Raw genomic sequence first — 20,803 nt, forward strand, 5'->3', positions numbered from 1 at the left:
AACCATTTTGGCCAGAACCGCCTGAGAACACTTCCACTAACCAAACCCTGCTGGGGCAGGCCAGGCTCAAGCTCTAAGGAACCCACCCCACCTCCCTGCAGAGCACCCTTCCAGCAGCAGAGGGGCTCTGTTGACGTTGCTGAACGCCTACATTCCTCTAGCCTCAAGCAGTGCCAGGCACCGCAGCTCACTGAGCCCATCTTTCTGTCCCATAAGAGAGCTACAAGCTCTTCTTGGCTTCATTCCACCAAGTGCCAGTCCTGCTGTTAACCTTCAGCAGTCCCTCAGACAAGGCGTGGAGACAGCAGACCAGCGGATGGTCTCTGCATCCTCTGGAAGCTGCTCTGGCAGAAACAAAAACAAGCAGCTGGCATACTCACATACCTGAGAACAGCCTGTAACCACTGGAGTGTTTAAAACTATACAGATATGCATTAAAAGTCTGTAACCCAAACACTGCCCATTACAGATTAAAAACAGACCAAATCCCAGTAACCCAATGGATTCCTTTGCTGTGCTATGAACTATAACTGGTCATGGAGATACTGCCCTGCCAGAGGTTCTCCTGTTATATATCACATCCGAGCACATGTTCTGTGAAAGATTTAGGCTTTGAGTAACAGGGAAGTAGAAGGAGAGTTGCTGTTGACAGCTATGCTCACTGTGCTGCTGTTGGTAAATATATACAAGCAAAAAAGTGCCAGCCCTAAAAATAAAAAGGAGCAATTTTCCTGGTATGAACCCAGCTCCCATGGGCTGCCGCAATGCAGTGGCATCTTAGTCCTTCAATTTCTTAATGATATGGCTGCTTCACACCCTTCAGAACTGGAAGTATTAAGTTCTTATTATGCATAACACTAACAGTAGCAGCTAGAAGGCCAACAGGAGTTGCCTATTTAATCTCATTCTGTGCTGCCTGTACCCTGCCCACCTGAGTTACAAGATTTTGTGATAGGAAATGCAGTTTACTTTTGAGCAGTATCTAGGTCACTAGATACTAGAAACTTGACCCTCATTCAAACACAGCATATAATCCAACAAAGGCTAATTATTCCTGACTTTACTCAGAATCACATACGAAGCCAAGCTGGCCTGCCAAGACCCCCCTCTCACTGGAAAGGAATGAGAGGGAGAGGTACAAAGAGGCAGATGGTATATATGAAGCATGCTTTGTGTAACTTTCTTATTACAGAGGTTCCCCTCTTGCACCTGTTTCTACCACTCAAATACCAAACTATTTAAAGACAGCAAAAGGAGAGGGGGACAGAGGGTGCGTAGGGCAGATGAGATGCGATTCATTTTTTGCATTCTCTTCCCCAATATATACAAAGTCTTGATTCCCCTTTATAGGGCTAGTTTTCGATCTTTTTTTCACTTCGAAGACACAGCAAATTTGCCTTGAAGAATCCAAAGTGGCTCAAGAGCTTGGAAGATAAGCATTTAAAGGGTTTTAATAAATTCAACTCTGTCTGGGAGTTTTCTGGAGAAACTGAACTCCATTAAATTAAGGGCCAGGGCAGCACTTTGCTGAAATAAAACACAACATCCATCAAGGACATCTCATAAGATTACTGAAGTTAATATTGGTTGAAAGTTTGCAAAAATCCTCCCCCTTCCTTTAAGAAAATGTCAATCCACTTTAGAGCATTTCTACTTCATGGCAAGTAAAAAAAAAAAAAAAAAACCACAAACACCAAAGCCCAAAGAGATGTGGGAAGGCAAAAATGCAACCTTCTACGAAAGCAACTACAACTCAGGTTTATTCAATGTGTGGGGTAAGAGCTAAAATGAACAATACTAGCTTGTTTCTCTTTCCATATCCTATAGATACACTGTGGAACAGCTCATTTTCTCCCTACTAATCAGTTCTGCAGCCTTCCCTGTTCGCTATGCACAGTGCCTTTACAAAGCATGTTTCCATGCTTTGTAAACATGTTGGGAGATCTGCTCCCCAACTGTTACCTGCAACAGCGTGGACCAAAGAGAGCACAAACAAGAGCAGCTGCCCAGGTCTCCAAATGCAATTATATTCTTCCACAGAGGAAAAATGAGTACATCGGATACTCAATGCTCACCAGGAAAATTCCAATTTCACGGATTTATTAGATGTCTTATCCTTCATAGGACAGTTTGAGCCAAACTGGTCTGCTTATTTAAGTACAAAAAACCTTCAGCATCACAGGAGATTCCAAAAATGCCAGAACCCTGAGCTCCCCTCCCTTACCATGGAGAGAATAATCTCTCCCACCCACTTCTCTTTTCAGGCTGATTGCTGCATCCACAGAATTTTTAGGGTCTCTGGCCCATCTTCTTCAGGGTTCGATTCAACTGGAATTAGAGAAAGCAAAGGTCATAAAAATACAGTGATTGACATACACTACTGTTCCCCTCAGAAGCCTTTATCCAATGTCTCTACTCCTTCCTCTCTAACTCAAAGACAAAAAGAGCTCTTGTGCAAGCACAAGGCAGTGTGGGAAGTAGAAGGGGAACTAGTAAAACTCCCTCTTCCTCTCCAAGACAGCAGAGGAAGATCTGGGGAGAAGAAAGGGTACAAACTTGTAGCAATGGTACTGCAACCCTGTATTGCTCAAATCCCTACATCTCAGGATTTTGCTGCCTAAGTTTCCAGTGCGCAGCAGCCTCTGTCAGGAGAGGGGAGCAGCAACAGAATGTCACCTCCTGGCTGAGCACAATGCTAAAGTCATCTGTGCTCCAGAAATCTTTGATGCCACTTTCTAGAGCTGTAGTTATGAGGGTAGAGATACCATTTTGGTTGAGTTACTATTGTCTAGGGACAATGGAGTCAGTGTCCTTGGACAGCAGAACTCTCCTTTTCCACTGTGGCTCAAATAAGCACTTCTCACACAAAACTATACCATTCTCCAAAGGCCAGCAGTTACTGCTTAAACCACCTGCCTTGGCCCAGTGCCTGGCAGAGCTGAGGCTCGTCCCAGCAAGGCGCCACATAGCTGTCACACAAGCATAGCTCCATCAGGCTTGCACAGCCCAGTGCTTGCCCTACTTTTCCTACAGAGCTACACAGATCTCATGCCCAGGCCTCACCTCCTCAAACTTGTGGATCTGGCGGATGAAGAAGTCCCCATAGCGTCGAGCAACCTTTGTGTCTGCAATATGGATCATGTCCTGCGGAGGGAACAGCATGAGGTCAGGAAAAGGACTGCGCTAGCAGAGAAACAGCAAGCGCTGCCAAACATGACAGGCAATCAAAGGGGCTTCACTCCAGCCCTGGTTCTGCATCACACATGCCTGACCTGTGCTAGCCCCACAGCAACCACTCAGTTCTCTGCAGATTGTCTTCCCTATAACTTTGCCTAGGCTGGGTCCCAAATGCATATTGTGTTCAGTTCACATTCTTGCACATTCTTCCCGTTTTTATGTCTCTTTATAGCAGCTTTGACAGTCCCAACCCCAATCCATGCTCTGCTTCCCTCTACCAGCAGCTAAGAGTTATGCTATCTGCCAGGAGAGGTAGGCTGAGACACAGCATAAGTCCTTGCAGGAAGGAACCAAGAACAAGGGACAACCTGTTCTCCTTCCTAGCAAGAAGCCTAACGGTTACTGCTACCTTCTTTGAGGATGAAGTCCTAAAAGACTCCTTGCTATGCTTCCTGCTGCCCAGAGCTCCAAGGGCAGGATGGCAACAGGACCATACATTGTGTTTACATTCCTCTTAGAGCAGAGCTAAATGCTGCTCCAGAGAAAAACAGACCTGTAACATGACCAAGCAACACCCCTGCTTTGTCAAGCAAAGGAGAGATGTGAGGGAGACCTACAAAGCTGATAAGCCCACCTGACACACTGACAACACTATGTGTCATCCAGCTGTCACCTCCCAAGAATACTGACAGTTTCCTCTGTCCTGGGGAAGAGGGCATTTAGAACCTTTGTTTTCTGGGTACAACAACTGCCAAAGCTGCCTGTGACATCCCATTGCTGTGCAGCCAGGGGCACTCCTGTTGAGCTGGGCTGTGACTTCACTGTGGACAGCCAAGCTGTTCACATGACAAAGGAAGGGATGTTTCCCACAAACTGGAGCAAAACCAGGTACTGCCATTTCCAGAATTTCCTGGTTGAAGGAATTTCCTAGCCAGGAAGGAGCAGGTACCAACCTTGTCAATATAGAAGTCTACTTCAGAGGCAGACTGGAACTCCCCATCCAGGGCAGATATGCCACTGGTCCACACCAAGTTCTTCATCTTGTGCTTGAAGACAAGAAGCTGGATACGAAACTCCTGCTCCGTGAGGTCTAAGAAGCCAGCCAGCTTTGCCACAGGCATGGTAGTGTAGAGCTTGAGGAAGCTACGGATGGTAGAGAGTTGGGCCTGCTGCTGAACCTCATCAGCAAAGACTTTGAGCTGCTGCAGGAAGGGCTCCTTGTGGTAGTTGGGGTGCACGTTGTCATAATTGGGTACCACAGGGGAGAGGAACTTGGGGCAAGCATAACTGAAGAGCTCCTCATAGACTTGTGCATCACCCTTCTGCATGCGCAGCATCTTATCCCCATATTTCTCTCGCAGCTGCAGGTGGATGCTCTCATCTATGCGCATAGGGTACATGGTGAGGGCGATGGCCAGGAGTGCATGCATCTGCTCATTCTGCTTGTTAATCTGAGACAGAAAGAAGAACCTGTTAGTTTGTCAATATGCTCTGGCTTTATGGTGCCAGATGGAGCTGGGAGCTGCGTTTTTCAAAGACAGACCCTTACTCAGAGCATTAATAGTCCTAATGCTCAAGGGGGACACAACAAAGCAGCAGTGCTGCTGGGCAAAGCAGGTAGATGAACACCATATCAAGGCTCTCATCCATGAAAGAGGGCTGGACAAGGAGAAAGTGTCCAGAGCCATACAGAACCTGCATGGCCAGAAGCAGATTTGACTGCTTTGGTGCAAAAATGTGCAGAGGAGAAGGGAAGGCAGATAGTTTAAGAACCATCTCCTGGCAAGGGACAGTTATCAGGGAAGCCAGTGAAGAAAAGACTGAGAAGGAAGATTTATCCGAGCATGGGATGAAACAGATAGCTGTGTGGATGAAACAGACATGCCAAATTTTTGAAGTATCATGGAATTAAGAATGGCAGAATTTGGCTACACAGAGAGTTAGAAATGAATCATAAGGATAAAAAGGCAACAGCAGCAGCAGGGTGTAAAACAGGCACCAAAGACAGCTTACATGAAAAGAGAAAGCAGCTTTGTTTCAGTCATATTGAATTAAAACAGTCCGTAAATGATTATCTGATAATGGAAATATATCTGACAATGGCAGTAACATGAAATGCAGGATTGGACTAGGAACAGGACTGAGTCTGAAGAAACATCAACAAGAATATCATTAGGAGCTGATATTCATTAACAACACTGCTTAGAGGCTGCCAGCTGGAGCAGGGGCAACCATATAGTGAACAACCAAAGGAACTAGTAACACAGCTAAGAGTAAATATTGCCACGCATGTCAAAGGGGTTCAAAAGATCCCCAGTCACGACCACCAGCAGCATAGTCCAGGAACACAAGGCTGGACTATTAGATGTAGGTTATCAGGTGATAGAGGAAAGGCAGGAAAGACGACAGCTGCTTTTCCTTTTGGGAAGTCTAGACCTATTCTATCTCTTACCATCTCATACTTATAGGTTGTCCTCTGAAACATGCTCTTGGTCCTCTGGATGTAGAGGAGGATGTTGGCAAAGACACGGATGGCATCCTGATAACGCCGCATCATAAGGTATGCAAAGCCCACGTAGTAATAGGTGGTCACCTGGCACTCAGGCACCCGGGAATACATGCTCTGAGAAGGATCAACACACTATGTTAGAGGGGAGATAACCACCTTTGATCCAAATAGCTTGTTACCCAGAATTCAGCCACCTCTGCTTTCAGTCCCATCCCAAATATAGCAAGGAGAGGGTTAATTCAGGATACCTCATCTCCCACCCATCCCTGCAGCAGCTTCCTTGCTGTTCATTAGATCATCTCGTTTCCTACATTTTCCAGTTTCAGCTTCCTGCAAGCAGAGGATTCTTGCACTGGACCTAATATTGCTTTGCTCAGTTCCCTTTCCCCCTATTTCACTCCATGCCCTGTGCCAGACAGCAGATACATAGATTTGTGCCAAGCCCTGGGCCAAGCCCGTGTTGCAGCTGGAGTTTTGTTAGCCACTTACCCAAGCAGCACCCAGTTCTAGGGCAAAAACATGCAAGGTGGGAGTGGGCACAGTAAGAATGAGAGTCAAAAATCCAAGAATAAACCACTGATCAAGATGGGGACAATGTGTTCAGCTAGCTACCACTGTGCTACTGTTTACCATTCAACTAAGACTCCCTGTAACAACACTGCCTTGCACAACACAGCAAACTTCCTAAAAAACAAGGCATTTGTGCTGCAACATTGTCAAGCATTATCATATGGCTTGGTTTAATGCCAAAGCTCCAGCTGTGTTCAACTACAAACTCCTGAAAACTACAACAGCTACAAACAGCTCTTCAGCTGGAAGATTAAATTATGGCAATCTTTCACCAGCATGTTTGAACAGAGACATTTGGAAAACTGCAACAGAGGTTTTAAAACATGTATTACCTTCTTGTTGAGCTCGATGTTCTCCAGAACCTTGATCGCTTGGTAGTAATCCCCCAGCAGAGAGTGCAGACGCAGTAGCCCAACCAGGCTGAAATAGCCCAGCATCTTGTAGAGAGAGTGACGACCATATTCACCAGCCACACTTTCAGGGTCACCTACAGAAAAAAGGAACCATGCCGCTTTTCTCCAAGGAAGCGAGCTCCCTTTTCAACACCTCTATGTTTACAAGCAAAAGGAGCAAAACCTCAAGTCTAATCACCAGCACTCCTCACACAAGGCCAACAGAACCTGTTCCCAGTCAGTACATCCACTGATTGTTTGATCCAGCTCCCAAACAAAGCTAACTGAGCTTGGTCAAATCAAAGCAAGTCAGCACAGACACCAGTCTGGCTTGGTGTCACCCAGCTAGCTCACCTCCACTTGTATAGACCTCCAGCTGTCGGTTGATGTTGGATTTGTCCACCAGAGAGTGCAGCACATTAAGGACACTGTGGACGTTCCAGATCTTGGGGTTGGAACGAAGGAAATCAATTTCCTCTTCTGACTTCTTGGCTGTCTTGCAACGGTACTGACTGAAAGACTGGAACTACAGGAAAAAGCAGAGATTCAGTGATGAGAAGCTAGTTTGGTACAAGTTGATCACATAAATGTATTACAATAAGCTACAAGTTGCATGAAAAAAGTTTCATCTGAGAACACCTGGCAATCAGAACAGCAAATTATACCACCTTTAAAGCACCTAGGGGAAAAATGATACCGAGGGAAAAGGCCAGAAGACAGAACGAAGCAGAGAATGATCTCTTAGACAATGAGGACAGGCAACTAAACACAAATTTGCTGTCTGAACAGGTAGCAAAGAGAATGACCAAGTCATAAGATGTGTCTTAATACACACACATCTTTTTCTACATATGCACACATCCTTTTTCATCCTCAAGCTTGACAAGACTGCATTTGAGGAATTCCAGTCAGCTCTATAATAAAAAAAGTCACAGAGAAAGGAATCTATAGAAAAAAGCCAATAGCATTTGAGAATTGTATTGCTGCACTCAGAACAATAAGGGGAAAAGTATTTCTAACGTCAAGATCTTAGACCACAGATTATTCCAAAACAGGTCAGCACTCTTCAGTGCAAGCATAAAGGCCCTACTGACTAAGAAATACAAAACTAAAGTAAAACCGTAAAACACAATACAACTAGTTTGAGCAAGTATCTTCACAAGGTCTATGTAATTATAGCAGACTTCAGTCAAGGCTGCTTTGCACAAACGAGGCAGAAATGAAGGTGAGTTAAAAAAAAAAATCTCATAAGCAGCAACCGAAACAGAAATATCAATAGAAGTCCAGTACTCCCTAAATAGTCCCCATAACTTAAAAATCTGTACAACTACTTCATCTACCTGGTCACTCAGGAATAACAGTGCTCACCAAAGTTTTTTTCCACTTTGTGGTATCCTAGCTATGAAAATCAGAGAGGGAGGATACGGAAAATTTACAGCACTAATAGAGGCAAGGCAACCCCAAAATGGCCCAGCCTGATAGTCATATAAGACCTGGTATATGAATTCATCAATGATATCCCAGAGCCACTGGTTGGGCAGTTCCAGAGGAGCAGGGCCATCAGCATCTGCAAAAGAGCATAAGTAACAGATAAGAAGCTTAATACCTTGAGCAAGAACAGTGGCAGAACTGGAGGAATACACAAATTAAGGAACACAAGAATTTCCCCGAAATGGATGAAGCAGCAGGTGAATGAAGCTTCCAGTAGGGCAGTGATACATACCTTTGCTACTTCAACTGCCTTCACTTTAAAACAACACATGTGCATATGGGGTTCATCTCTAGCACTGCTCAGCAGCAGTGATTCTCAGAAGCTGCATAGACTGTAGGGGTTTATCCTAATCTATTCTCTGCAAGAAGTCTGGCAAGGAGTCACAAACCCATTTGTCCCAAGGGGAGTCAACAACAGTAAACAGCTGTGAAACACTGCAAGTTTTCTCTAGCTTACAGCTTCATTTTGCTTTTTAATAAAGATTGTTGAAGCAGTTCTCAGCAAGGCAGAAAGCTAAATAGGTTTTATTCTCTACAGTATTTCAGAAAGCATTGGAAACTATCTGCATTTTTTGTGGTTTTAAATGCACGGATGTAAAGTGCTCTTCATTCAACAAACGTGAACATACATAAAGTTTGTAGACTACTACTCCCTATATGATCTATAAACTAACATGTTGCTGTTGTTCTGACCCTTTCTCCAGTTCTGCCCTCTCCAAAAGTCACAAACAGAAATGAATTGCAGCAACTCACTGAGGATGTAGTTGAAGAGATTGCAGTAGTTGTAATAGGATTCAAATCTCTGCTCCAGTGTGGGCCCGCCCTACAATGAGAAGTCAGCACAGTCGATTTAGTTTCAAGCACAGCAGGAGTGAGTTTACAGGCAACAGTGTATGAAGGACAGTCAATAGTCACAGCAGCAGAGGGTCTATTTCAGAAATGTTAAGAGCCAGTATTCAATCAGGATACCCATCAGCACCACCCAGAAAACACGAAATTGTATCACTATTGTCCCATGAAATAGGGCTGATTTCATGTACAGGTCCTTCTCCCAGGATGACCATGCATTCAAACCTTCCGTGAACATGATGCGTTAACCTTCCTTGTCCAGACTTAAGAGCTTCCCATTACCTTCAACAGCTCTCCTTCCTTCTCCCCTCATGTGAGGCCTTAATAAATCAACAATTCTGCTTCTGAACAGTATTTCCAAATGCTTTGAAAGAGCATTTGAAAGGAATCACCCTCTTCCTAGAATCATCTTCCTTGTTTCACCTGGAGACACTCTGAGCACCACTAACAGCACAGCTTGAGAAAGCAGTCTCTCCTGTTAAAGTCCTTTTAAAGTCCCCATTCCTCCACCTACACCAAAACTGCAGTTATTACTTATTTATGCCATAAGTCTGTTCAGCTCTTTTCTTAAAGAACCACGAACTACTGTGATTTCCTCAATGACTTCAAATTAGCTTAAGAAAAAAAAAAAAAATGGTGTTTGTTTTGTTCTATAGAGCATTATTCTGTCCATTTCCTTCTCCTGTATCCTTTATGGTGCCCGTGTTTCCCTCTTTGCAAGGCACTCTGACTCCATATTGATTTTTTAAGCACAAGTAACACACCTTCCTCTTGTGACACCTCCTCTCACCCACCTGCTAATCCGAAGAACAAAGAGCCACAAAGAAACACACAAAATCAACTTGCAATTACCAACATAGCTCTATCAAAAAGAAAATTCAGTTATGTCCCAACATCTCCTTCCCTAACTCACTAATCACTACATTTGATGTCAGTAACAAACTTTTATAAAATAGCCTCCTGAAAACCCAGACCGGGTTCTTATGATTCATCTAAGCTGCCAGGGAAGCCTGCACACTCATTACAACCAAGCTTGAGGAGACAGCTAATAAGCCTCAGAAAGACAGTCAAGTCTTTCTTGCTTTTCAGCAGTCAGTGAATCCTTACTAAGCTAACACAAGGCAAGAATTTTAAACTTCCCTAAAAGCAACTCACAGTTCATAAACCCATCCAATCCTGTCTTGCAAAAAATATGGAACCACTGGTACTATGGCAGCAGTAAGATTTGGCAAGTTTTAGGGCATGGAGAAGCCAGCATGCAACCAACAGAAAGACAAAGGACACTCACGCTGACTTTGGCATAGATGTGCCTGTAATACAGCTCCTTGTAGAGGATAAGGAAAACAGCATCTGGAAAAGATGACGGAACTGGACATTAGCAAACCACAAGGCCTAAGCAACTGGATCTCTTGGACATGCAAGTTGTGCTCCTCCTGCCACCTGGTTATCACCCAGCAATAAAGGGAGGCACAAAAGGATACTTTGTTCAAATTTAACTTGCCAGACATCTGCTGAAGGAGTTGTCAGAGTGAACAAAACCAACTGACTCAGGCAGCAGCAACGCTGTGCACCTGCTCACTCGTGTATCAAAAGTGATTTAGTTCCTCCTCTCCCTGACAAACAAAAAGAAAGTAAAAGACTTACCGTTTCCAACTTGAGGGGCAATGGCCTCAGCCTCTGGCCATGGGGTATTCTTAAAAAACCTTTCTGTCAGCTTTGTCCAGCTGAAAGATACAACACGTGGTATTAGAAACGATTTCACAGTAGTATGAGTGCTGGAGTTAAGAGATCACAATATAGAGGCCTTGGGCTTGATAAAAGTAGACCACCACCACCATCATCCTCTTTTAGTAAGTCCAGAGTTGAAACAAAGAATGGGAATTGCAAACTATGCAGTTAAAGTCTTCAAATTATTCCTGAAATATGGAACAGCTGTGTATGTTACTTCTACATTCCCTTCACGGCAAAGTGACACAGTTACAAGCAGAAGCAGGAGTATCTGTAAGGAACAGGCACAACAATTACAACTCACAGCTTTCTGCAAACTGCCTAACTACCACTACTGGGTCACTTTTTACTGCTTCCATGCCTGTTAGGCACAGGACCGATATTTTCCTTCAGACAGGTCACAACTCACCTATACTTATGTTAGCCTAATGGTCTGGAAATATCTGGGGTTTTCCCCCAGTAACCAAACCAAACCTCATGCTGTATTTTAAAGACAGACGAAGTTTGGAAAAACACAGGTAGTCAGCTTTTCCATTTAGTGCACTTTCATCACAGCTTAAACAGCTATTCCCCCTTGCAGGAAGGACAGCTTTGTACCTGTTTTCATAGATGTCCTGGATCTCGTACACCTTTTGGTCAATGACATCACTGGAAACACGGCTGGCCTGGAGCTCATACACCTTCTGGTCAATGAGATCCGACACGGTCTTGTGAAAATACTGAATGAAGTTTTTGATCACTTCGGGGATCACCTGGTAGGTCTGCTGCTCGTACTGGCGCTCGTAGGCCAGGTCTTGCTTCGGGTCTCCTGAGGGAAAAGACGAACAGTGAGGCAGCTGCCGCACAGCCCAGCCCGGGCCTACAGACCCGGCCAAGCGCCAGCGGGCCCGACGCACCCGAGGGGCCACCGCGCCGGCGCGGCCGAGGCCCACACTCACCCGTGTGCATATCATAGTCGTTGGAGTAGGCGTAGGGGTCGTAGGCGGCCTGTAGAGAGAGGGAGACTGCCAGTCACCACCACCAGCCCGGACACGACCGCCCGGGTCCCGTTCCCCCCCGCCCCGGGCCCCTCGCCCCACACCTCGTTGTCGTAGTCCTCCCCCGGGTAGGCCATGGCGGCGGCGGCGCAGCGAGCAACGAAACGGCTCCGGGCGGCAACGCAGGCCCGGCGCGCAGCGGGCAGGAAGAGGGGCTGGCACCAGGGGCGGGGCTCGGGCCCCCGGCCGGAAGGGCGGTGTCGGAGCGGGGCTGCGCTCTTCCACTGGTTGAAACAGCTGCTTGTCTTCAGCCTGCTGAGCTGCCAGGAGCCTGGTGCGGCCTCTGCCCCGTCCCTCCCTCTGATTGGATAGTATGCCTGCCCGTCAAACCTTCCCGGGCACCTCCTCCACCTCCCACCTCGCTTCTCTACTCGCCTTCCTTCGGGTAGAAGGAAGACGCCTCTACCTCCCCATTGGCTGCACACACACACACACAGCGGAATGCGGCACTCTTGATTGGTCGAGAGGACACGGCCCGCCCCGTTGTTACCGAGACGACCCTCCCCTCCCCTCTGCCCCTGCAGCCCGGTCCGGCCCGTGCAGGGATGGAGGGAGGCAGCGGGGCCGCAGCAGCGACCGACACGGAGCCGGGGCCGGAGCCGGAGCCTGCGTTGGGGGCCGGGTTGTCGCTGGGGGCGGCGGCGGGTGCCCCCCTCGGCTACCTGCACGTCCTGTGGCAGCGGGAGGAGCCCGCAGGCAAGATCCCGGCCCGACGCCTGCGCAGGGCCGCCCGCCTCCACCGCCGGCTGGGGCCTACGGGCAAGGAGAGCCACGGTGAGCGGGGGGCAGCGCCCCTTCCTGGGACCGCCCTTCGCTGCGGCCGGCTCCGTCCAGGCCTCAGTTGGGTGCAGAGCTTCTGATTCGGGCAGGCGCTAAAGCTTCGGCTTTCCTGTGGTGGGGCTCTGGAAGGAGGTCGGACCTGCCCGGTGGGCGGCTTGGGAAGGCGCCTTGCTCCTGCCGGGTGGGGTGGCCGTCCGGAGTGGGAGGGCCCGTGGCTGGCCCCAGGAGGTGACAAGAAGAGTGCCTCTTACCTGGGCTCTTGATCTCCTGAGCCAGCACCAGCACGGTTTGAGCCCTGACCAGAGCTCGAGCACTGGGATGGGGTGTTTCAGCGGGGAAATGCTCCTTTTTTCTCTGTGCTTTCTAGTAACTGCTTTCTTTTCTCCATAGCTCTGAAAAGGCTGCGTGAAGCTGCCAATAGCAACGACTTGGACACAGGTAGGACTTCTCCCAGTCCTGCTTGAGACCTCTTCCTGGAAGGGCAGTTTTGTCGAGGACTTTTGTTTTAGGAGAGGAGGAGGAGGGTGCAGATAGTTCGTGGCCATGGTGCTTTAGATGCTGCAAATCTAGAACTGCTTGTCTGAAGCCTTGTTTTGCTCTCTGTGCAGAGTGAGGCTGGTTACAGTATTCAGTTTTTCACTGCATCTGGTTCATAGTGTTAGTTTTCCAGCTGCCTCAACCTAATCAGCACTGCACTGTTCCAGCTTTTTTGGTATGTAACTTTTGTGTGATTGTAAGCAGCAAAAGAGTAGTGTTTTGGCAAGGTGGAAAAGTTATGTTTATCTAAGCCATACTGTGTACAATGAGACAGTGTGACCCAGCAGATCAGAACCAAGCCCAGTGCTGGACTCTGCCTCTCACAGTGACTTCAGAGAAGACTTGTGGCCTGTCTGTGACTCCCTTTACTTCTCTATACCATAGATTAGGTGGGGTTTGATATGTAGTGTCCAGCAGCGATACTGGTGTATATTATTTGCCCCTTATTGTTGTCCTTCTGTCGTGGTTTAACCCTGGCTGGCAACCAAGCATCATGCAGCCACTCACTCACCTCCCCCTCGCCCAGAGGGATGGGGAGGGGAGTCAAAAAGAGTGTCCTGTCAACGTTGTTCTCACACCAAATCCAGAACGCATCACTGCACCAGCTACTAAGAAGAAAATTAACCCAGCTGAAACCACGACACCTGCTTAGACTAACTATACTGTCCCCTCAGCTGTGTTGGCCTAACTGTTTATCAGGCCATTCTGTGAACATAATTGGAAATTGGTTTGGCTTGTAGAAACTTGCCATATATCAGAACGGGGGTTTGTCTAGCGTGCTTCACCCTTTGGCTCCACAATATGTTGTTTCATGAACTGATGGATAAAGTTAATCTGTGAGCTCTGTTAGTACAGAAAGGCTTGGCTTCAGTCACCAAGTCAAGAGGAAGAATGAAAGAATCGGGCTTTATGAAAGTCTTGGTTTCAATCCATCTTAGAGTTTTACACCTGTTTTTGATACACAGGTTCCCCTGTTTTCAACCCTGCTGTGTTTTGTATACTCTGCAACTTGAGGAAGACTTGTTTGATGACAAATTTGTTCTTCATTGACAAGTAAAATGTTGCTGTTACCTGCTGTTACTTGGCACTGGGTGGGAGAGGTTATGTCATTTCCTACTGGCTTCGGGGCAGGACTAGGTAAAGTGTTCCCTGTTAACAGCTCTCACAGGTGACACTGTCAGTCTCCCTGTCTTTCTTCTGGAGTATCAAACATCGCACATTAATGCCACTCCCATCTCTTCAGGTGTCCTTTCACTTCTATACCACACTTAAAGCAGTAGGTGTGTAGGAAGAAATTGAAATATGACTCTGAAAGCTGAGATGAATGGTGACTTTCAGTGATCTAAGCTACCTAGTTTCTTGTCTCCAGTACTGGTCAGATTTGACTGTTACAGGATGTGCTGTTAAAGAACTCAAAATACAGCAAATCTGTCAGTATTTTTAACAGCTAAAGGAATGAGAGCTTTATTTTACAGACTGATGACTACATCAGGATAATCTCAAAACAACAGGAGTAATAACCCTTAAAGTTGTTCTTACACATGTTGCTGTAGATGCTGCTTTTATGACCCTAATATTTTCAGCCTTTACTGGTCTCTGACTTTGTTATACCCAATACTGGAGAGTCATACTAGTTTGTCTTTCTGTGTGAGCAGGTTTTTCCTTGATACCTGAGAAAAGGAGGTACTTCAGGTTACAAGAAGTGCCAGTGGTGGCACTGAAGAAGCAGGGGGAATGAGTGGATGATGAGGGAATGCGTAGGTGATGGTATGGCTACTTGGGCCGCTCACTATCTCACTTCAGTACCTCATCTCCTAAGGGTCTATTTGCACTGCTCACCTGCCTGCTTCCCAAACAGTAGCCACCGTCAGTATGGCAAAAACTTAAGAGTTTCAGATGAATGTAGGAAGGGACATAGTCAAAACAGGTGTGGGGAGGTGCCTTTTTTCACTGCATGTGGTTATACTGTGAAACTTTTTGCCACAGGTCCATGTTGATGTGAAAAGTTTACACATGTAGAAAATGACCATGCAAATCTACGGAGAGAGCCCATGGAGAGATAGTAAGCACAGGACGCTAATTCTAGCTTGAGAAGTGCCCGAGATACAGCTGACTAAAGGCTGTGAGTTAGCCCCATGTCCTTGCTATCTTTTTTGTGCTCTTCTGTAGGTGTTTGCTGCTGATTGTCCTTGGAGCTTGAAAATTTGGCTAGGTGGAGCCTTAGCCTTAGCCATTACAGTTGTTGGCTTATCTTTTATAGCAATACATGGAAGTTGGTGAAAGGCTGTAAGAGAGGGTGGAGGGTACGCTGCTTAGGCTGGTTCTGCTGAGCCAGGGTGTTGGCTGGAGCTGGTTCAGGTCCAGTTGACTTTGCAGCTGGCAGAGTGTGCACCTACCTACAGAAGAACGGATGGCATTTCCCCTTTCTGATCACGTGCCCCTTCAGCTTACCTGCTTTCTTCTCCTTGGCACTGTCAGTGCAGCAACTCTTGGAGGATGGAACTGACCCCTGTGCTGCAGACGACAAAGGCCGGACAGCCCTGCACTTTGCCTCCTGCAATGGCAATGATCACATTGGTGAGTGGGGAGGGGAAGTTCTGTTAAAAATTAAAATTTAATTAAAATGTAGTTAAATAAATTGAATTAAAAATTAATTTAAAAGCAGCCTCTCTGTGGCAGAGATTTCAAAGGATGCTTTTTAATTTGATTCAGTGTGTGACAGAGATTGCTTTGGCCTATCAGAAATACAGAGATTGTTTTCTGTGTGTTTTGTGGCAAAGTTGCCAGCTAAACTGGCTCCAGGGCTTGCCATGTCCCCCTGCTGAAGGGGGAGCAGGAACTCCCAGCTTTAGGGGTGTACTGATGCAGAAGGAAGGGTGTCCTTAGTCCCAGTTCTTCCCTTTAGGAGACTAGGGACAGTGGCACTGTCTGGCTTTGTGCTGGGTCCTTCTGCGTTGTTGTGCCAACCCTCTGTCTCTGGGAGGAAGACGATGAGCTGAACAGTAGCATCCATAAGGCATCCTGGTGGCTACTGCATGGACCTGTGGCCCATGTGGGCCTAACCTGTGGGGCAAAGGGAAGGGACTGCTGTAACTCTCTTTTCTTGCTTCCAGTGCAACTGCTTCTGGACCATGGGGCTGACCCAAACCAGAGAGATGGGCTGGGAAACACCCCCTTACACTTGGGTAAGTGCCACACAGAGGAGCTTTGCATGCTGAGATGTGAGGTGATCACCACCTTGCTGTTCCTTTCCTCTCCACCTTCCTCTTTCCTGAGCATAACGGTATGCGTCCCCAGCTTTAGGACGTAGGTGGAACTCTGCACTTTGTTAGTTTCACTCCTCACAAAGGTTTAACGATCAGTTTGAGAAAATCAGTTTCCCTCCATCTGCCAGCCCTAAGGAATGCAGGACCTGTTCCAGAGAGAGTACTGAGGCTTGAGTGTGAGGTTACCCTTAGCAAGTCAGCTGTTTGTCTTTCCCGTGGCAAAGAGCCTTTTGGGAAGCAGCAAGCTCCACGACTGAGCAGAAACTCCTTTGTTGTTTGCTAGTACCTCTGAGTTGTGTGTCCTGTGTTTTCCCTCCCCAGCTGCCTGCACGAACCACGTTCCTGTCATCACCACGCTGCTGCGCGGAGGTAACATTTCCTCTATAACAATTACAGCCTGTCCCTTTCCTGCCCTGCCCCTGTTTATACTCCCCAGGGACACTAAGTCTTGAAGACAGACCTCACTTTCTGTCCTTGCTCATGCATCTTGCAGGGGCCAGAGTTGATGCCTTGGATCGAGCTGGCAGAACTCCACTGCACCTCGCTAAATCAAAGCTAAACATCCTGCAGGAAGGACTCTCCCACAGCCTGGAGGCTGTACGCCTTGAAGTGAAACAGGTAAAAGAAACAGTCCTGTGTTCTGGTAAAGTGGTGCAGCCCCTGGCTGTCTCCTGCACCCTTTATTTAAATACCTGTCTGTAAGCTTTTAGCTGCTGTGAGGAGAGTTTGACTCTTTCCTTCTGTTTTCAGAGACCTTCCTTTTTCCCAGCCGCTACTCTGAATTTTTGCAGGACGTCTCTTGGCTCTGGTAGGCCAAGGCTGCATTGAATGTCATAGTTCTCAGGCTGTATGGAGCACTCTTTTCTTTAACCACCCTGTAAGACAGATGGCTTATGGCAGGAGAGGGACCACGGCATGAGGCTGTAGCTATGGCTACACATGCAGGGACTCTGCATTCCTGCACAGCCTGCCCTGCTTCAATATGTGGGAACAGGGAATAGGAAAGCGGTCATGGGGCTACATCACAAATGCACAAGGTGTGGGCCTCTCTTTGGGAGCCATATAGGAGCCACAAGGATTTTCATCCCCAGTGCACAAGTGGATCTTGCTGGATTGGGAAGTCCCTGCTCCTTACAGCAAGGGAAGCTAGCTAGCCAGCCACAAAGAAAAGTTTGGCGCTTTCAGGGCTAGACTTTATGCTTCTTCAGTGGGCCTGTCTCTCTTCCCTGTTCTTAAACCAGGCACAGGGATCACGACAGTCCATCAGTGGCTGATAAACACCTCTGGTGTCTCACTGGGCTCTGATGCTGCCATTAGTGCTCTCCAGTTGCTTTGCATGTGTTCTTCTGTATGGGTCATGTACTCTGCCATGTACTGCAGTGTCAAGGCTGTGCTTGGCAATTTAATTTTTCCTGTAAAAACATCCCAGTCTGGTGCGGCTATCTGATGTTTGCCTCTTATTCCTGCTGATTTCAGATTATCCAGATGTTGCGGGAATACCTAGAGCGTCTAGGGAGGCATGAGCAAAAGGAACAGCTGGATGACCTCTGCTCCAGGTTACAGAGGACTAGCACAAAGGAACAGGTAGGCAGCGCTGAGCTACTGTGACTCACCTACTTGTGTTGTGACTTCTGTGCTTAGGAGAATACAACTGCATGAGCAAGGTGACAATGAAGACAGTTTTGGAAGCATTCTTGCTCATATTGGGTAACATGGGCAAGTTACGTGATGACTTGTGGTACTTCTTTAGGTTGGAATTCAAAATGCAGAAAGCATCACTGTGCCTAGCAGCTCAGCAGAGAAGCTGCATGTCAGATTGGCCGAGGCATTTTAAGGCCAGGTTCAGCACAACTACACAGGATTGCTGGGCCTGTTTGGTTTTTTTCTACAAAAGACTGGCCTTTAGAAATAGGCTTAGAGGAAACAGCCCTAATACCATTTCTGAGCTCTGGGTAATGCAGCAGCATACTTGTATTTTCAAGGACTGACTAAATGGTGTGAGGTGGAGATCAAGCATCAACCTCCTGAGTAATGAGGAGAAGCTCCCACTACCTTAATTAATATTTGTTTGATCCTGAGGACTGGAGCCCTTCTACATGACTGTGGGACCAAAGGGATTCTGCCCTAGTATAAGCTTAGTGTGGGCCTTACTGGCAGTCCTGGTGCAAGGATGGTTCCTGCTACACAGGGGTTTCTTCTGTGGTGGTGGGTGACTGCGCAACTGTATTGCCCTGCTTAACGGCCAGCTATATTCTTCTGGCAGGTGGACGAGGTTACAGACCTCCTGGCCAGCTTCACATCTCTCAGCCTGCAGATGCAGAAGATGGAGAAGAGGTAATGGGCTTCCAAATCATCTTCCTGATGCAGCAGGAGAAGCCTTAGAGAGAGAAAAAGAGGAAGCTGAAGCTTGCTTCCCAGAACGCTGAATAAATATTGCTGCCAGCAGCCATTCCTGCCGGATCCACTCTCCAGTGGTGCTTAGATTTTTCCTGTTGGTGCTGCTGCAGCTGCCTCGTGGGGAGGCAGCACACTTTGGACAACAGAGACAACAGACAGTGCTGCAGCTGCGACTTTTGGAAAAAAGGAGCTGCTCCTCTTTATATCAGATGGGCTGGCGCTGAATAGGATACCCCTTCCAGAGATATTTTGCCTTCTCCTAAGCACCTCAGTTTGATGTAGGTGGTGGCTGATGCCATGTGCTGTCACCAGCCCTGACACCAGCTGGGCACCATCACAGAAATGCTTGGAACAGGCACCTTTTGCCACCTCCACAGTACTCAATTGCATGGGGGAGAAAGTGGATGCCTCTGACAACAGAAGGCTTTCTGCTGTGAGAAGAACACACACTGAATTCTGCATGCTAGTAGCCAGGCAAACATACTACCTTGAGAAACAGGCACCAAGGCTTAATCCTAACCAGGGCAGAGGATCTATCTGGTTATAAATGCAATACAAAGCTTTTCATTGCTAGACTTAACAGCTTTCACTGGCCCTGGTTTTTGAATAGAATCACATAATCATTTAGGTTGGAAAAGACCTTTAAGATCAAGTCCAACTGTTAACCCAGTACTGCCAAGTTCACCACTAAACCATGTCCCTAAGCAGCGCATCTACATGTTTTTTAAATGCTTCCAGGGATGGTGATCCCACCACCTGCCTGGGCAGCCTGTTCCAAGCTGCTACAAGTCAGTGCTTAAATACTATAGTGAAACACTTGCAAAAAATACCCAGGTAGACAGCTAGCACATCAGAGCCGCCCTGATGCAAGAATAAGGTTTGGGATGTGACTTAATCCTAGTGCAGTTTTAGGCAGACATTTGCATCTTGGAAAAAAAAAAGAGGAAAAAAGAAACAAACAAAAAACCACCGTAACTGAGTTTTGTGTTTCCTGTTACTAGCGGTCTCAGGCAAGAGGTCCGGATGCAGCAGGAGGTGTTGTGTATTCAGCTGTATTACTGGGCTGGGATGGAGGTGGATTTAGGTCTTCCTCAGCAGCACCAAACCCACAGCTGATCCATACTGTTCCTTGCTTGTCATAGAGATGTGCTGCTCCAGGACCTTCAGTGCAGTGTGAGGAATGAGTTATGAGCCCTGCTGGAAGCCTAAAGTGATGCAGCTATGAAGAATGCAGGGAATTGCTCTTGCTGCTCTCTTGCTTCTGCCCCACTGTGGTTAGACATGAGGATGTAGACAGCTTTGTTCTTGGAGCGGGAATTCATGAAGTCTTGTCAGTAGGGTGCCAACAGCAGCAGGGTGACAAGAACATGCTCAGTAGCAGAGTTCCCATCTGTGTGCCACACCTAAAAGATACAGTGTGCTGGTAGCTGTACCCATCCCACAGCTCGGGCATCACTGGTTTGGAAGTGTTCATTCTTAGGATTCAGCCTAACCATGCAACAGCCACAGTCTGGAGCTTTCTTCAGAGACCTTCAGGTCAGCATGTTTCCCTAATGTCTGGCATCTTGTCCAGGAAGAGGCTAAGTGGACTTCCATGTTCAAAGCTGAGATACCAGAAATATGCGTGACTTTTAGATAAGTTCATCTGTGGGGTGCTGGAAGCCATGACTGGGACTAACGGCCTTGACTGGTTTGGCTGGAGCTGTCACTGTGAATACTGATATTTTGTTAGGATATGCTGAATGGGAAGGATACTGAGGGGGTGGGAGACAATCTGACCTTTTTGTATTTTGAACTTCAATAAAATCCTGTCGGCCTTTTTGGACTCCTCAGCCAAGTTCGCTCTTTTTCAGAGTGGCTCATTCCTCTTTCTTTACCTATGTTCCAGGCCAAACTGACAGCACTGGATTTGGTAACCGCTACTCTCCTACTTGCTGCTGAAATCAGAAGTGACAATACAAAATTGTTTGAATTCAAACACCAGTCTGTTTGCAGATCAAAGTACGTGGTTGCTGACTCGCCTTCTGATCTTGGGTGTCACAGCCAAGAAATGCAAGCTTTAAACCTAGT

General features: G+C 47.1%; 2 protein-coding genes across 3 annotated transcripts; one reads left to right on the forward strand and one right to left on the reverse strand.

Annotated features, from left to right (window-relative positions):
- Positions 1 to 2,083: 2,083 nt before the first annotated feature.
- Positions 2,084 to 11,956, reverse strand: EIF3L (eukaryotic translation initiation factor 3 subunit L). 2 transcript variants are annotated; one of them, XM_055808120.1, is made up of 13 exons: positions 11,798 to 11,956; positions 11,655 to 11,703; positions 11,314 to 11,524; positions 10,633 to 10,712; positions 10,277 to 10,338; positions 8,893 to 8,962; positions 8,142 to 8,215; positions 7,003 to 7,174; positions 6,589 to 6,743; positions 5,630 to 5,800; positions 4,131 to 4,628; positions 3,064 to 3,144; positions 2,084 to 2,328 (listed from the first exon to the last, which is right to left on the reverse strand). In XM_055808120.1, the coding sequence occupies exons 1-13, from the start codon at positions 11,828 to 11,830 to the stop codon at positions 2,290 to 2,292; spliced, it is 1,695 nt and encodes a 564-aa protein (XP_055664095.1). In that variant the 5' UTR covers positions 11,831 to 11,956; the 3' UTR covers positions 2,084 to 2,289. The 2 variants fall into 2 exon arrangements, with proteins under 2 accessions (XP_055664095.1, XP_027636138.2); XM_027780337.2 differs by lacking the exons at positions 10,633 to 10,712; positions 11,655 to 11,703; positions 11,798 to 11,956 and having other exon boundaries at positions 11,314 to 11,392.
- A 286-nt stretch (positions 11,957 to 12,242) lies between these two features.
- Positions 12,243 to 20,570, forward strand: ANKRD54 (ankyrin repeat domain 54). Its single transcript, XM_005232884.4, has 8 exons — positions 12,243 to 12,527; positions 12,924 to 12,971; positions 15,549 to 15,647; positions 16,184 to 16,255; positions 16,658 to 16,705; positions 16,830 to 16,954; positions 17,813 to 17,920; positions 18,600 to 20,570. The coding sequence occupies exons 1-8, from the start codon at positions 12,299 to 12,301 to the stop codon at positions 18,672 to 18,674; spliced, it is 804 nt and encodes a 267-aa protein (XP_005232941.2). The 5' UTR covers positions 12,243 to 12,298; the 3' UTR covers positions 18,675 to 20,570.
- The last annotated feature ends 233 nt before the right edge of the window (positions 20,571 to 20,803 follow it).

The sequence above is a fragment of the Falco peregrinus genome, chromosome 6 (genome assembly GCF_023634155.1).
Source record: "Falco peregrinus isolate bFalPer1 chromosome 6, bFalPer1.pri, whole genome shotgun sequence".
In the NCBI taxonomy this organism is placed as follows: Eukaryota; Metazoa; Chordata; class Aves; order Falconiformes; family Falconidae; genus Falco; species Falco peregrinus.

Excerpts from the sequence above, each read along its gene's own strand:
- EIF3L (XM_055808120.1), bottom strand. The coding sequence starts at position 11,830 with ATGGCCTACCCGGGGGAGGACTACGACAACGAG. Across the intron at positions 11,525-11,654 it reads CGACTATGATATGCACACGG|GAGACCCGAAGCAAGACCTG; the intron begins GTGAGTGTGGGC and ends CTTTTCCCTCAG. Across the intron at positions 4,629-5,629 it reads CAACCTATAAGTATGAGATG|ATTAACAAGCAGAATGAGCA; the intron begins GTAAGAGATAGA and ends TTTCTGTCTCAG.
- ANKRD54 (XM_005232884.4), top strand. The coding sequence starts at position 12,299 with ATGGAGGGAGGCAGCGGGGCCGCAGCAGCGACCGACACGGAGCCGGGG. Across the intron at positions 12,972-15,548 it reads TAGCAACGACTTGGACACAG|TGCAGCAACTCTTGGAGGAT; the intron begins GTAGGACTTCTC and ends TGGCACTGTCAG. Across the intron at positions 16,706-16,829 it reads CACCACGCTGCTGCGCGGAG|GGGCCAGAGTTGATGCCTTG; the intron begins GTAACATTTCCT and ends TGCATCTTGCAG.